The 12575-nt window shown below is 44.9% G+C and overlaps 1 protein-coding gene across 1 annotated transcript in view; it reads left to right on the top strand.

Moving 5' to 3' along the window:
• The first annotated feature begins 912 nt into the window (after positions 1 to 912).
• Positions 913 to 12575, top strand: part of LOC144494792 (hsp90 co-chaperone Cdc37-like 1) — a 36147-nt gene continuing 24484 nt past the window's right edge. The window contains exons 1-2 of the mRNA XM_078214140.1: positions 913 to 1122; positions 7606 to 7887. Of these exons, the coding sequence (XP_078070266.1) occupies positions 997 to 1122; positions 7606 to 7887 (408 nt within the window). The 5' untranslated portion in view covers positions 913 to 996. The remainder of the gene's footprint in view (positions 1123 to 7605; positions 7888 to 12575) is intronic.

Genomic DNA, 12575 nt, shown 5'->3' with positions numbered 1-12575 from the left:
CGACCCTGGATGGAGCTGCAGTCAGACTGGCAGTGATGGAGCTGTCCCCATGACCCTGACTGCTGCAATGCTGAGGCCAGAGCTGCAGTCAGGCTGGCAGAGTGATGGAGCTGCCCCCTGACTGCTGCAGTCAGGCTGGCAGAGTGATGGAGCTGGACCCTGGCTGCTGCAGTCAGACCGGCAGAGTGATGGAGCTGCCTCCTGGACCCTGACTGCTGCAGTCAGACTGGCAGAGTGATGGAGCTGCCCCCTGACTGCTGCAGTCAGGTTGGCAGAGTGATGGAGCTGCCCCGACTGCTGCAGTCAGACTGGCAGAGTGATGGAGCTGCCCCCTGACTGCTGCAGTCAGGCTGGCAGAGTGATGGAGCTGGACCCTGGCTGCTGCAGTCAGGTTGGCAAAGTGATGAAGCTGCCCCCTGACCGCTGCAATGCTGAGGCTGGAGCTGCAGTCAGACCGGCAGAGTGATGGAGCTGCCTCCTGGACCCTGACTGCTGCAGTCAGACCGGCAGTGATGGAGCTGGACCCTGGCTGCTGCAGTCAGACTGGCAGAGTGATGGAGCTGGACCCTGGCTGCTGCAGTCAGACCGGCAGAGTGATGGAGCTGCCTCCTGGACCCTGACTGCTGCAGTCAGGCTGGCAGAGTGATGGAGCTGGACCCTGGCTGCTGCAGTCAGACTGGCAGAGTGATGGAGCTGCCTCCTGGACCCTGACTGCTGCAGTCAGGCTGGCAGAGTGATGGAGCTGCCTCCTGGACCCTGACTGCTGCAGTCAGGCTGGCAGAGTGATGGAGCTGCCCCCTGACCGCTGCAATGCTGAGGCTGGAGCTGCAGTCAGGCTGGCAGAGTGATGGAGCTGACTGCTGCAATTCTAACACTGGGATAGAGCGAGGGAGCTGCTGCGCAGGCGCGGGAGGAGTGGGTCATGTGACAGCAGCCCGGGATCACGTGTTGGGGCCGCTTTGTTACACTGAGGCTGGCGCTGCTGCTCCCGGGGAGATGATGGATTATCGGCCTGGCTGGTCCGCAGCCGCCTCAGATAACGAGGAGGAGGAAGAAGAAGAAGAGGAGGAAGAAGGAGGGCAACGATATAAACTCCTCCCTAACATGGAGTGTCAAAGTCAGGTATTGTTCTTCAGGATGTTGGTGGTGCTGACCAGTTAGTAACCAGTAATGCAGTTATATATATAACAGCATCATTCACCCTCCAACACAACATCGAGTCAGTCTCTCAATCCTCCAGTGTTTCTGCTCCGCTGCAGAGCTGTGACACTATCCCTGCTCAACATCCTGCCCCTCCTGAGTGTATCATCATCAGTGTGGTGCTTTAGGACTAAGGACGTTCTGCAAAGAGAAGTTGTGCTTATTGTTGAGACCAATGGCATAGGTTTGAGGTCCCTCAGGCAGAGTTTTAGAAGCTAGAAAAAGTTGAGGATCAGGGCCTCAAATGCAAAGATGTTGTATTACTCCCAGTGCCATTTGCTGCTGAGCAAAGAAGTGTAAGTGAATGTGCGGACAGGGATGGAAGAGGATGAAAATGTGGACAGGGATGGAGGAGGGTGAACTTCTGATTTCAAGGGAATTGGTTTTCTGGGAGAGGGAAGGTCCTCCTCAAGCTGAATAAGCTGCACCCGAATTGATCTGGGACTAATATCCTTGTGGAGTGGTTAACTGTCGATTTGGAGGAAGGTTTAAACGAATGTTGGAGGACAGCACCAGACTGTAATAGCAGAGAGGAGAGGCAAGGTATGTAGAAGGGCAGACAGCAACAAAACACAGGATAATGTGGAAAGAGCAGAAATTAGGAGGGGGGAGGGGGAAGAAAAGCTGAATACAGTAAGTCCTCGCTTAAAGTAGTAATTTTCCTGAAAATCACGACTTGGAGAGGCAACTTTGAGCGAATCATACTTTCCCATTAAAACCAACGGAAAAACTGCAGTTTGGTTCTGTAGGACCTTCCTCATCAGAAAAAAACACTAAGTTGAAATACTTTGCCAAGTTCCGATATTGATAATTGGTATCAAAATAAAATAAACTTGAAAATATAAAGAAATATGGTAACTTTCTACTTGCAGTATTTTCCACTTACTGCTGTAGCTACTCACCTTCTGACTGTAATGGTCGTTGTGGAATTTTCCCCTCGCTGACTCTCCAGTCTGTGGCCTCCGTTGCTCCCTAACCCACCCTCTCACCAATCTTCAGAATTGTGGCCTTTCCCACTCAGTGCCCCACCCTCACAGATCCACCCACTTGCTGACTCTTCTGCTCCTGACTCTCCTGCTCATTGCTTTCTGAACCCTTGCTGTGAGCACAAACTCTGGATATGAGCTGCGAGAAGAAGGAGGAATATCTTTGATTTGTAGGAGGCAAGTTCTTTTCAAGTGGCTTTGTAATCTGCTTCACCCCCTTCCTGATCCTTTCCAACCCTGCGCTTAAAGCCACTGGGAGCAGTTCAATGTCTCTGGTGCAGAAGCAGAGTAAGCGAGGCTGCTGTCCTGATAGTTTTATTGCAGCAGAGAGCAGTTGTGTCCCAGCCCAATGTCCCAGATATGATTAATCCATCGTTGAGTAATTTGTCTTATTGAGTTACCAGGCGATTTCAGATCACAAACCCACTCTTGAGAGTTTACCTCCTGCAAGTTGAAGCTGCTGATCTCCAGAGTCTGCGTTCGCACTGAGGGTTCAAGAGAGGGAAGTAGTGAGCGGGGAGGGTTGGTGAAAGGGTGGGTTAGCAAGTGGCAGAGGCCATAAGCCAGATAGTTGATAGTGAGGGAAAAAAACTGGGTTAAGGAGTGGCAGAGGCCACACCAAAATGGTGTTGTAATGTGTATTAATGCAAAAAATGTTACAAATGAGGTTGAGCTGCAGCTTTAAGTTATCACATGGATTTATGAAGAGGAATAGTTATAACAGACACCTGGCTTAAACATAGGTATGGGCAGGAATGTATTATTTCTGATTTAAAATGTATTTTTGAGGGATAAGGAAGGGATAAAATGTCAAGGGGTGGGTCACTACTGATTATAGTATTACAGTCCTAAAGAGAAATGAGATATTAGGTTAAAAGATTCTACCTGTCTTGGTTCTTGAGTAGGAAGGCAAATGGTCTGTCAGCCTTTATTATAAAGGGATTGGCGTATGAGTAAAGACATCTTAATGTCATGTTTAATGCGACCGCACATGGAATACTGTATGGTTTTGGTTTTCTTACCAAGGGGAGGATATACTTTCCCTCCAGGGAATGCAGTGAGGGCTCACTGACTGATTCTTGCAAGATTCTGGGTTCAAGTCCCGCCACAGTATTCAGGGAATGCTGCACTGTTGTTTGTGCCATCTTTTGATGAAACATTAAACTGGGCCCCATTTTCCCCTTTGTGGATGTAAAAGATGCTATGGAATGATTCTGAAGAACAATAAAGAAGGTACCCCATTTTCCTTCAGTTAGCATCGTAAAAAGCATGTTTTGCAGTCATTTTCACAATGCTGTTTGTGTGGGCTTGCTGTCTTCAAATTGGCTGCAGTGTTTCCCATATTAAAATAGCGACAGCATTTCAAATGTTCTTCATTGAGCAGTGCAGTTCTTTGAGATGTTTGGTTGCGAAAAGCTCATCTCAATATATATATATATGTGTGCAAGTCTTTTATATTCCCTTGGAGGTGATCTATTTGATAACATACAAACTTCTACAGGATTTGACAGGTTAGATGCTGGGAGTCTGTTTCCTCTGACTGGGGAGTCCAGAAGGAGAAACCGTGATTTCAATAAGAGGTTAGCTATTTGGGACTGAGTTGAGACATATCTGCACTTGGTTTTGCATTTTTGCAGGTTTTTTTGTCCCCACAGAACTGTTTGTGGATGCTCAGTCAATGAATTTATCCTGGACAGAGATTGATAGTTTTTACATACTTAGGATTATTTTGGTTAGTGTGGGAGGTGGAATTGAGTTTGGTGATCACCTGTGATCATAGCTGGTGGAAAAGGCATGATGGTCTGCTCCTATTTCTCATAACATTTAACTGGAATGGTTGATGAAAGATAGTGTTGTAGATGTATATTTAAAAAAATTCCCCCTCCTTTTGGGGAGCTGCCCCTTTTACTTTGTCCTGACTTAATCTGAGTTTGTTTATTTGGTTTGACCTAAAAAGAGGGCATGATCTTTCAAAAGGCATCCGATGAAGTACAGTATAACAGACTTGTTCAGAAAATCATAGAAAATGGTATTAAAGGAATGGTGACAACATGGCTACGATATTGGCTAATAGGAAAAGAGATGGAGAGAAATGGTGAACAGATGTTTTTCCGACTGGGTGGAAGTATGCAATGTTCTCTAAGACCAAGTATTTGAACCATTGCTTTTCTCATAAGTCCAAGTCATGTAATAAACAGTGAGAAGGATAGTACCAGTCTTCATGAGGATGTTGATGGTCTGGTACAATAGGCAGACATTTGGTAGCTGTAATTTAATGCAGATAAGTGAAGTGATGCACTTTGGGGAAGACAACAAGGAGAGGAATTATAATTGAGTGGGCAACCAGGTAGCTGGTGGAGTATACTTCGGGGAAGTGTGAGATTAATCATTTTGATAGTAAGAATAGAAGAAAATATTTTAAAGGCAAGATTTTTATAAAGGTTGACGGGTGTACTCATAAAAAGAATACAAGTTGGGAAGCAAGCACAACTAGTAGAGAAGGAACTTATGTTAACTCAGTGTTATTACAAATTATAAGCAAAATACTGCAGATGCTGGATCTGAAACAAGAACAGTGGACGCTGGAAAAACCAAGCTAGTCTGCTGGAAGATGCTGGCAGATCTGAGATTTTGCAGCATGCTCTGTTCTTATTCAGTTATGTAGCTCTTCCTTGAGGCTTTTTCCTACCTAATTGGTACTCTATAACCGCAAAGCTGCGAAAAGCAATCTTTTTATGAAGAGCTTCCATCTCACTGAAGAGGCTTCAGGCATGTCCATTTCCAACAATCTGCTCTGAAAACACTGTTCACATTTCATTCATTGTCTCTGGAGTTTGCACATGCTCCCCATATTTGAGTGGGGTTTCCTCCGGGTGCTCTGTTTTCCTCCCACAGTCAAAAGATGTGTGGGTTAGTTTGATTGGCCATGGTAAATTGACCCTAGTGTGAGGGGATTAGTAGGGTAAATGTGTGGGGTTACAGGAATAGGGCCTGGGTGGGATTGTGGTCGGTGCAGGCTCGATCGGCCAAATTTGCACTGTCGGGATTCTATGATTTTATGATTTTGGCAGCTGTGACAAATTCCACCACAGCAGCTGAGGCGATCCCACATAATTCTAAAACTATCAACCATATTCTAAATCGGACAACCCATAACATTCTTGGAAAATTGAAGTCAGTTCGCCCTATCTCCCAATGTTAATGGATCCTTTAAAAGATTCCAGAGAAAAATTGAATAGTTTTTATTATTATTTCATGGGACATGGGTGTTGGTGGCCAAGCCATATTATATTGCCCATCCTTAACTACCTTTGAGATTGAACCATTGCAGTCCACCTGTTATAGTTAGGGAGCAGAACATTGCAGTTAGGGAATCCTAGGATTTTGATCCAGTGGCAGTGATGATTGTTCTAGGTCAGGATAGTGTATGGCTTGAAGGGGAAATTGTAGGTGGTAGTGTTCCGATGCATCTGCTGCCTTTGTCCTTATAGATGGTGGAGATCACAAGTTTGTTGAGGATGAGTTGCGGCAGTACATCTTGTTGATGGTATACAATGCTGCTACTGGGTGTTGGTGCTAATGGAAGAGCAGAATATTTATTTTCTGCCATTCGATAAGAGAAATGCTATCTGATTTGAGAGTGTTAAATTTAGCCTGTATTCCATGATAACAGAACATTGGTGAGTGGTCTTGATTTGATTTGATTCATTATTGTCACGTATTAACATACAGTGAGAAGTGTTGTTTCTTGCGCGTTATACAGACAAAGCATACTGTTCATAGAGAAGGAAACGAGAAAGTGCAGAATGTAGTGTTACAGTCATAGCTAGGGTGTAGAGAAAGGTCAACTTAATGCAAGGTAAGTCCATTTAAAAGTCTGACAGCAGCGGGGAAGAAGCTGTTCTTGAAGCTGTTCTTTTCCCGACGGAAGAAGGTGGAAGAGAGAATGTCCTGGGTGCGTTGGGTCCTTGATTATGCAGGCTGCTTTGTCAAGGCAGTGGCAAGTGTAGAGAGTCAATGGATAGGAGGCTGGTTTGCACGATGGATTGGGCTACATTCACGACCTTTTGTAGTTCCTTGCGGTCTTGGACAGAGCAGGAGCCATACCAAGCTGTGATACACCCAGAAAGAATGTTTTCTATGGTGCATCTGTAAAAGTTGGAGAGAGTTGTAGCTGACATACCAAATTTTCTTAGTCTTCTGAGAAAGTAGAGGCGTTGGTGGGCTTTCTTAACTATAGTGTCGGCATGGGTGGGACCAGGACCAGGTTGTTGGTGATCTGGACATCTAAAAACTTGAAGCTCTCGACCCTTTCTACTTTGCCCCTATTGATGTATGTTCTCCTTTACGCTTCCTGAAGTCGATGACAATCTGCTTCATTTTGTTGACATTGAGGGAGAGATTATTGTTGCCGCACCAGTTTACCAGATTCTCTATCTCATTCCTGTACTCTGTCTCATCATTGTTTGAGATCTGACCAACTATGGTGGTGTTAGCAAACTTGAAAATCGAATTGGGGGGGAATTTGGCCATAGGTGTATAAGGAGTATTGTAGGGGGCTGAGAACACAGCCTTACGGGGCACCGGTGTTGAGGATGATCGTGGAGAAGGTGTTGTTGCCTATCCTTACTGATTGTGGTCTGTGAGTTAGGAAGTTCAGGATCCAGTCGCAAAGGGAGGTGCTGAAGTCCAGGCCACGGAGCTTGGAGATGAGTGGGAATAATGGTGTTGAAGGCTGAGCTGTAGTCAATAAATAGGAGTCTGACATAGGTGCCCTTGTTATCTAGGTGTTTCAGGGTTGAGTGCAGGGCCAGGGAGATGACGTCTGCTGTGGACCTGTTGCGGCGATAAGCAAACTGTAGTGGATCCAGGTAGTCCGGGAGGCTGGAATTGATTCGTGCCATGACTAGCCTTTTGATGCATTTCATAATGATGGATGTCAGAGCCACCGGACGATTGTCATTAAGGCACGCTGCTTGGTTTTTCTTGGGTACCGGGATGATGGTCATCTTCTTGAAGCAGATAGGAATCTCCGATTGTTGTAAAGAGAGGTTGAAGATGTCTGCAAATACTCCCGCCAGCTGATCTGCACAGGATCTGAGTGCTCGTCTAGGTACCCCATCCGGGCCAGTCGCTTTTCGTGGGTTGGCCTTTGAGAAAGCTGCTCTGACATCTGCCATGGTGACCCCAGACACAGGTTCATCCAGGGCTTCCAGGCTGGAGAGCATGATCCAGGTGTTTAAAATGTTAATAGGATTCCATGCAGTTGCTATTGAAAAACTAGTTCCTCTGGGAGAATTGAGAAAAATGGTCAAAATGATTATTGTCTGTGCTGTAAAACTGTGGTTCTGTACTGTTTAGTTTTGGTTAAACCCTGCCTTTTGATGCCTGTTAATCTGTGATGCCTACTAAATCCTAGGTGCACATGGGTGGAGTAGAGAGCGTTTGTCACGAGCAGCAGGAGCTGGTGAAGAGGACAATGGAATGTAGGTGGAGGCTTGCTGAAGCCCAACAGAGACTTTGTGATTTGGAACTGCACAATTCTGAGTCCTTGGAACAAGAACGGGCCAAAGCACAGACTGAATTCTGGGAGCTGAAACAGAAAGAAGAGGAGTGGAGGCAAAAGGAGGATGAGCTGATCTGGAATGAGAGGCTAAGTTCATGGAACATTGATACAAACAGTAAGGAAGTATTTAACAAGGTACAGTAAATGTTTCCAGCACTAATCACAGTAATGTGAGGGGTGGGGGGGGGGCATGATAGCAAACTAGGTATGTGGATAGAGCAATAATCTGGAGAGCTTTAATTCAAATCCCAGCACCTGGCAACTTGAGCATAGAAAGTGTGAGAAAAACTAGGCGGGTCTGGCAGCATACGTGGCGAGAGTCCAATGTGACACTTCAGGTTCACTTTCAGTGATGGGAATCCTTCTGTTTGATGTGCATATATAATTTTATACCTGAAAGCTTGGCTGACACTCCAGTCTGATATTGAGAGAGTGTTGCACGGTCTGAGGTGTCATCTTTTAAATTTTAGAACTGAGGTCCTGTTTGGCATAAAGATCCAAGTTCACCATTTCAAAGAAGAGCGGGGGAATTCTTCATTGTGTCTTGGCCAACATTTATCTCTTACCCAGCATCAATAAAACATTATCTGATCATTCGCTAGGATATTGTGGTAGAAATGAGGAGTCCTTGGTACATTAAATTGGGCAGCAATTTCTCATGTCCACACATGAACAGTTCATAAGATATAGGAGCAGAATTAGGCTATTCGGCCCATCGAGTCTGCTCCGCCATTCGATCAAGGCTGATATGCTCCTCGTCCCCATTTTCTTGCCCCCCCAATTAAAAATCTGTCTAACTCCTCCTTAGTGAAGCAGAAAAATCAATGTGTTGCTGTCTGATTTGACCTGCTTCTCCACAAGCTTCACTTCATCAGTTTCTCCAAGACCAGGCATTGAAATACATGAAGGGTGTGAAGTTGTAACACTTTCCCACTTGCAGGACAGATCAAGTGAAGCTTTTCAATCCTGCTGACACTGAAAATTTACTTTTACAAATATGGAATCTCATTCCTTTAAGATATTATTATTTTCCTACCATTTTTATTTTGTCTCTTTCATCTATTTTTAAAGTATTGTTTTCTGTAAAAAAAAATTGTATTTTATTTAGTGCCTTCAAAATAATAAAACAACCCAAACCGGGGCATTGTAAAACAAAACAAGACAATGAAGGACGATCCAAAGCTTGGTCGAATAGGTGGGTGTTCAGGGGTGTCTTAAAGAAGGCAATTGAGGTGGAGATGTAGGGAGGGAATTCCAGAACCTGGGGCTTGGACGAGTGATGGCATGGCCACCAATCAGATGCTTAAGGTTAGAATTAGATGGGTACAGGTACCTGAAAGGGTTATGGGGCGGAGGAGATTACCAATAGAAAGAGAGATGAGACCATGGAGGGATTTGAAAATACGGATGAGAACTGTAAAATCACAAGCTTTACTTGACTGGCTGCAAATGTGGGTCAGTAGGCACGGGGGCAATAGATGGGTGAATGGGACTTGAATTAAGACATGAGCAGCAGAGTTCTGAGTGACCTCCAGTTTATAGAGGATAGAATGTGGGAGACCAGCCAGCAGTACTCTAGAATAGTCAAGTCTAGAGGTAATAAAGGCATGAATGAGGGTTTCAGCAGAAAATAAACTGAGATTGGGGTGAAGTTGGAAGATGTTGTAGTGGTGACGGCCCAAATAATTGATCGGAGCCTTATCTTGGGATCAAGTATAATACCAAAATTGTGAACAGACTGATTCAGCCTCTGACTGTTGCCAGAGGGAAGGGTGAAGTCTGTAGCGAGAGACCAGAGTTTGGAGTGGTAACCAAAAGCAGTGGCTTGAGGCTTCCCAGTATCGGAGGAAATTTCTGCTCATCCAGTACTGGATGTTGGATTAGCAGTCTGATAATTCATCAACAGTGAAGGAGTCAAGAACAGTGGTGGTGAGGTAAAGCTGGGTGTCCTCAGTGTTTCTATAAAAAGTGACTGGTTTTGGATTATGTTGCTGATGGGTAAGTAGCATTTGGATGAGATAAAGGAGGGAACCAAGCATAGATCCTTGCGGGACACCAGAGGTAACAGTACAGGAGCAGAAGAAGCAGCTATCACAAATGATTCTCTGGGTGTAATTCGATAGATAAGAATGAAACCAGCTGAGAGCAATCCCACCCAGCTGTATAATAGTGAAGAGTCATTGGAAGAGAATGGTGTGGTGCATTGTGTCAAAGGCTATAGATGGATCAAGAAGGATGAGGAGGCTTAGTTTCCTGTTTTGCTTTGTCACAGTCACATAGGACACTGTGACTTTGATTTTGTGTTGAACTAAATATTCTAACTTCCATTTTATGGTTTAGATTCTGCCTGTCTCAATAGGGATGTTTCAGCCTGACTGAAGAGAATCATTGCTGTTTGCACTGTTCACACAGGTCCCAGATCCCCTGCAGAGGGCACTACACGCTTTGACTTTGATATGAGTTGGTTTTAACAACTAAAATGTCAAACAAGAATAACACCCTAGAGATGTTGGGAATTGGAGATAAAAGCTGAAAATACTCAACAGATCTGGCAGCATCTGTGGAGTGAGAAACAAGATTTCAAGGCCAGGACCTTGCTTCAGAACGATCCTTAAGAACAGTCCTTGACGATATGTTAACTCTGCAACCACCTATTTTAGATGTTGAGCATTTTAAATGTCTTATATGTGGCTGTTCGTGCTCAATTGGCATTAGTCAGTTCAAATTCCCCTCCAGAAATAGGCAAGATGGGTAAATTCTGACCAGTCACTAGGCATGTTGCCCAAACCAAGTTTCCATCTGGTTTCCTATGTGCATGAACAGTGATGTAGCTTTCCTTACATTGTCTTCACTTAGGTTATTCTCATAGTTCACTGACATCAAACTTTTAAATTCCTTATGATACAGTCACTCTTTGCACCGCCCTTGAAAATCCTTGTTATGTCATCCACCAGGTAATCTTTCTTACCAAATCTCATGCCGATCTTCCTTTAGTCTCCAAGTACACTAAGCATTGACATATCCTCTAATTTCAGCCTGTCCTTCTCATCTTTTACTTTCAACTTCCAATCGAGCCTCCCTGATTTCTGCATCTTGTGTGCCCTCCACATAATGTCCCTCCCCTACACCATCTTAACCTTGAGACCCACAGAAATCTCTTATGAATGAGGTAATTTCCAGTTGCTCCCTCACTCTTTGTGCCTGCCACCTACACCCTTTTATTTTACCCTTCGAGGGTGGGTACAGTGTGGGGTGGGTGTCGAAAGTTGAAAACTACACCCAGGGCACTCCTAATTAGGAAATTCCCAATTCCTTAGTTGCGTTTCCAGATTCCCATTTTCCGCTACTTTGTCATGTTATCTGCAGTGTCTTTGCCTCCTGTAACCTAGCTTTACCACCACTTTGGATGCTTTCATCTGTAGTTTTAAAAAATTATCTGTTAGTAGGATATTTATTTATTAGCCACAAGTAAGGCTTACATTAACACTGCAATGAAGTCACCGTGAAATTCCCCTCGTCACCACATTCCGGCGTCTGTTCGGGTCGATGCACCTAATCAGAACGTCTTTCAGGCTGTGGAAGGAAACTGGAGCGCCCAGAGGAAACCCACGCAGACACAGGGAGAATGTGCAAACTCCACACCGTGACCCAAGCCAGGAATCGAACCCGGGTCCCTGGCGCTGTGAGGCAGCAGTGCTAACCACTGTGCCACCTTGCCGCCCCACCGTGTCCCCACGACATCCACGTGTGGATGTCGCTGGCAATGCCAACGTTTATTGTCCATCCTTGGTCACCATTAAGGTGCGATGCAATTTTGTTTCTCCTATTATCAAGAGCGGCACAAAATATTTGTTCAATGTCTCTTGCTAGTTTCTCATTCCCTATGATGGGCTAAATCTTACAGGCTTGCCACGCCTGTGTGGTGAGCCGGGAAGGGAGTGCGAGAGGCCAAAAATCTGATTTGAGCCCGTCGCAAATTGGTTGCTATCTTCCTGGGCCCGTTTTACCATGGGGAATGGTTTCATGCCATGAAAGGGCACAAAGCTCATTAGTATAAGATTGCCTATATCTCCATGTAATTAACAGGTCCAACACGGCTACTTTCCCCCTTCTGATGCCTCCCACCTAACCGGTGAGATATCATGCTGGTAAGAATCACTACTACTCTGCAGTAGCGGGAACCTGGTGCCATGACCATGCCGGGGGCATTGGAGGCCATTGAAGCCCTAAGGCGGTCGGAGGCATGGCTGGGCAATGCCCACCTGGCATCCTGGCAATGTCCAGTTGACACTGTGCCAGAGGAAAATGCGGACTGATAATTCTGTTCCTGCTGTTAAGGGACCAATGCTTATTTTAGCTACTCAGCTGTCTTTCTGTACACTCATAAAAGTTTGTATTGTTTTTGTTTCCCTGACTGGTTAACTTGCTCTATTTTCCCTTTTGGTCAATGTTTTGATTGCTTGCTTGCTCTCAAAAGCTCTCCCAATCCTTAGCTTTACCACTATTCTTTACTCATTCTAAGCCTCTTCCTTAAATCTAATGCTCTCCATAGCTTGCCGAGTAAGCCACGGATGCATCTTTGTCATTGAGTTTTTGTTGAACTTTTTGAATTATTTTTTGAACTGTTCCTTGCTGTATATTTGGCTCCATGCCTTTTAGTCAATCTATCCAATCAGCTACATCCAGCTCTCCTCTTGTATCTATGGAATTGACGTGGTTTTAGTTTTAATATTCTTGTATGGGACTGACTGGAGCATGTCACTCAAACTTAATATGGTATTCAACTGTATTATGATCACTTTTCCCCACAATTCTAGATCTAA

Source organism: Mustelus asterias, chromosome 6, assembly GCF_964213995.1.
Source record: "Mustelus asterias chromosome 6, sMusAst1.hap1.1, whole genome shotgun sequence".
NCBI lineage: Eukaryota > Metazoa > Chordata > Chondrichthyes > Carcharhiniformes > Triakidae > Mustelus > Mustelus asterias.
The sequence above is the reverse complement of the archived record's forward strand: the minus strand, read 5'-3'. Positions and strand labels throughout refer to the sequence as shown.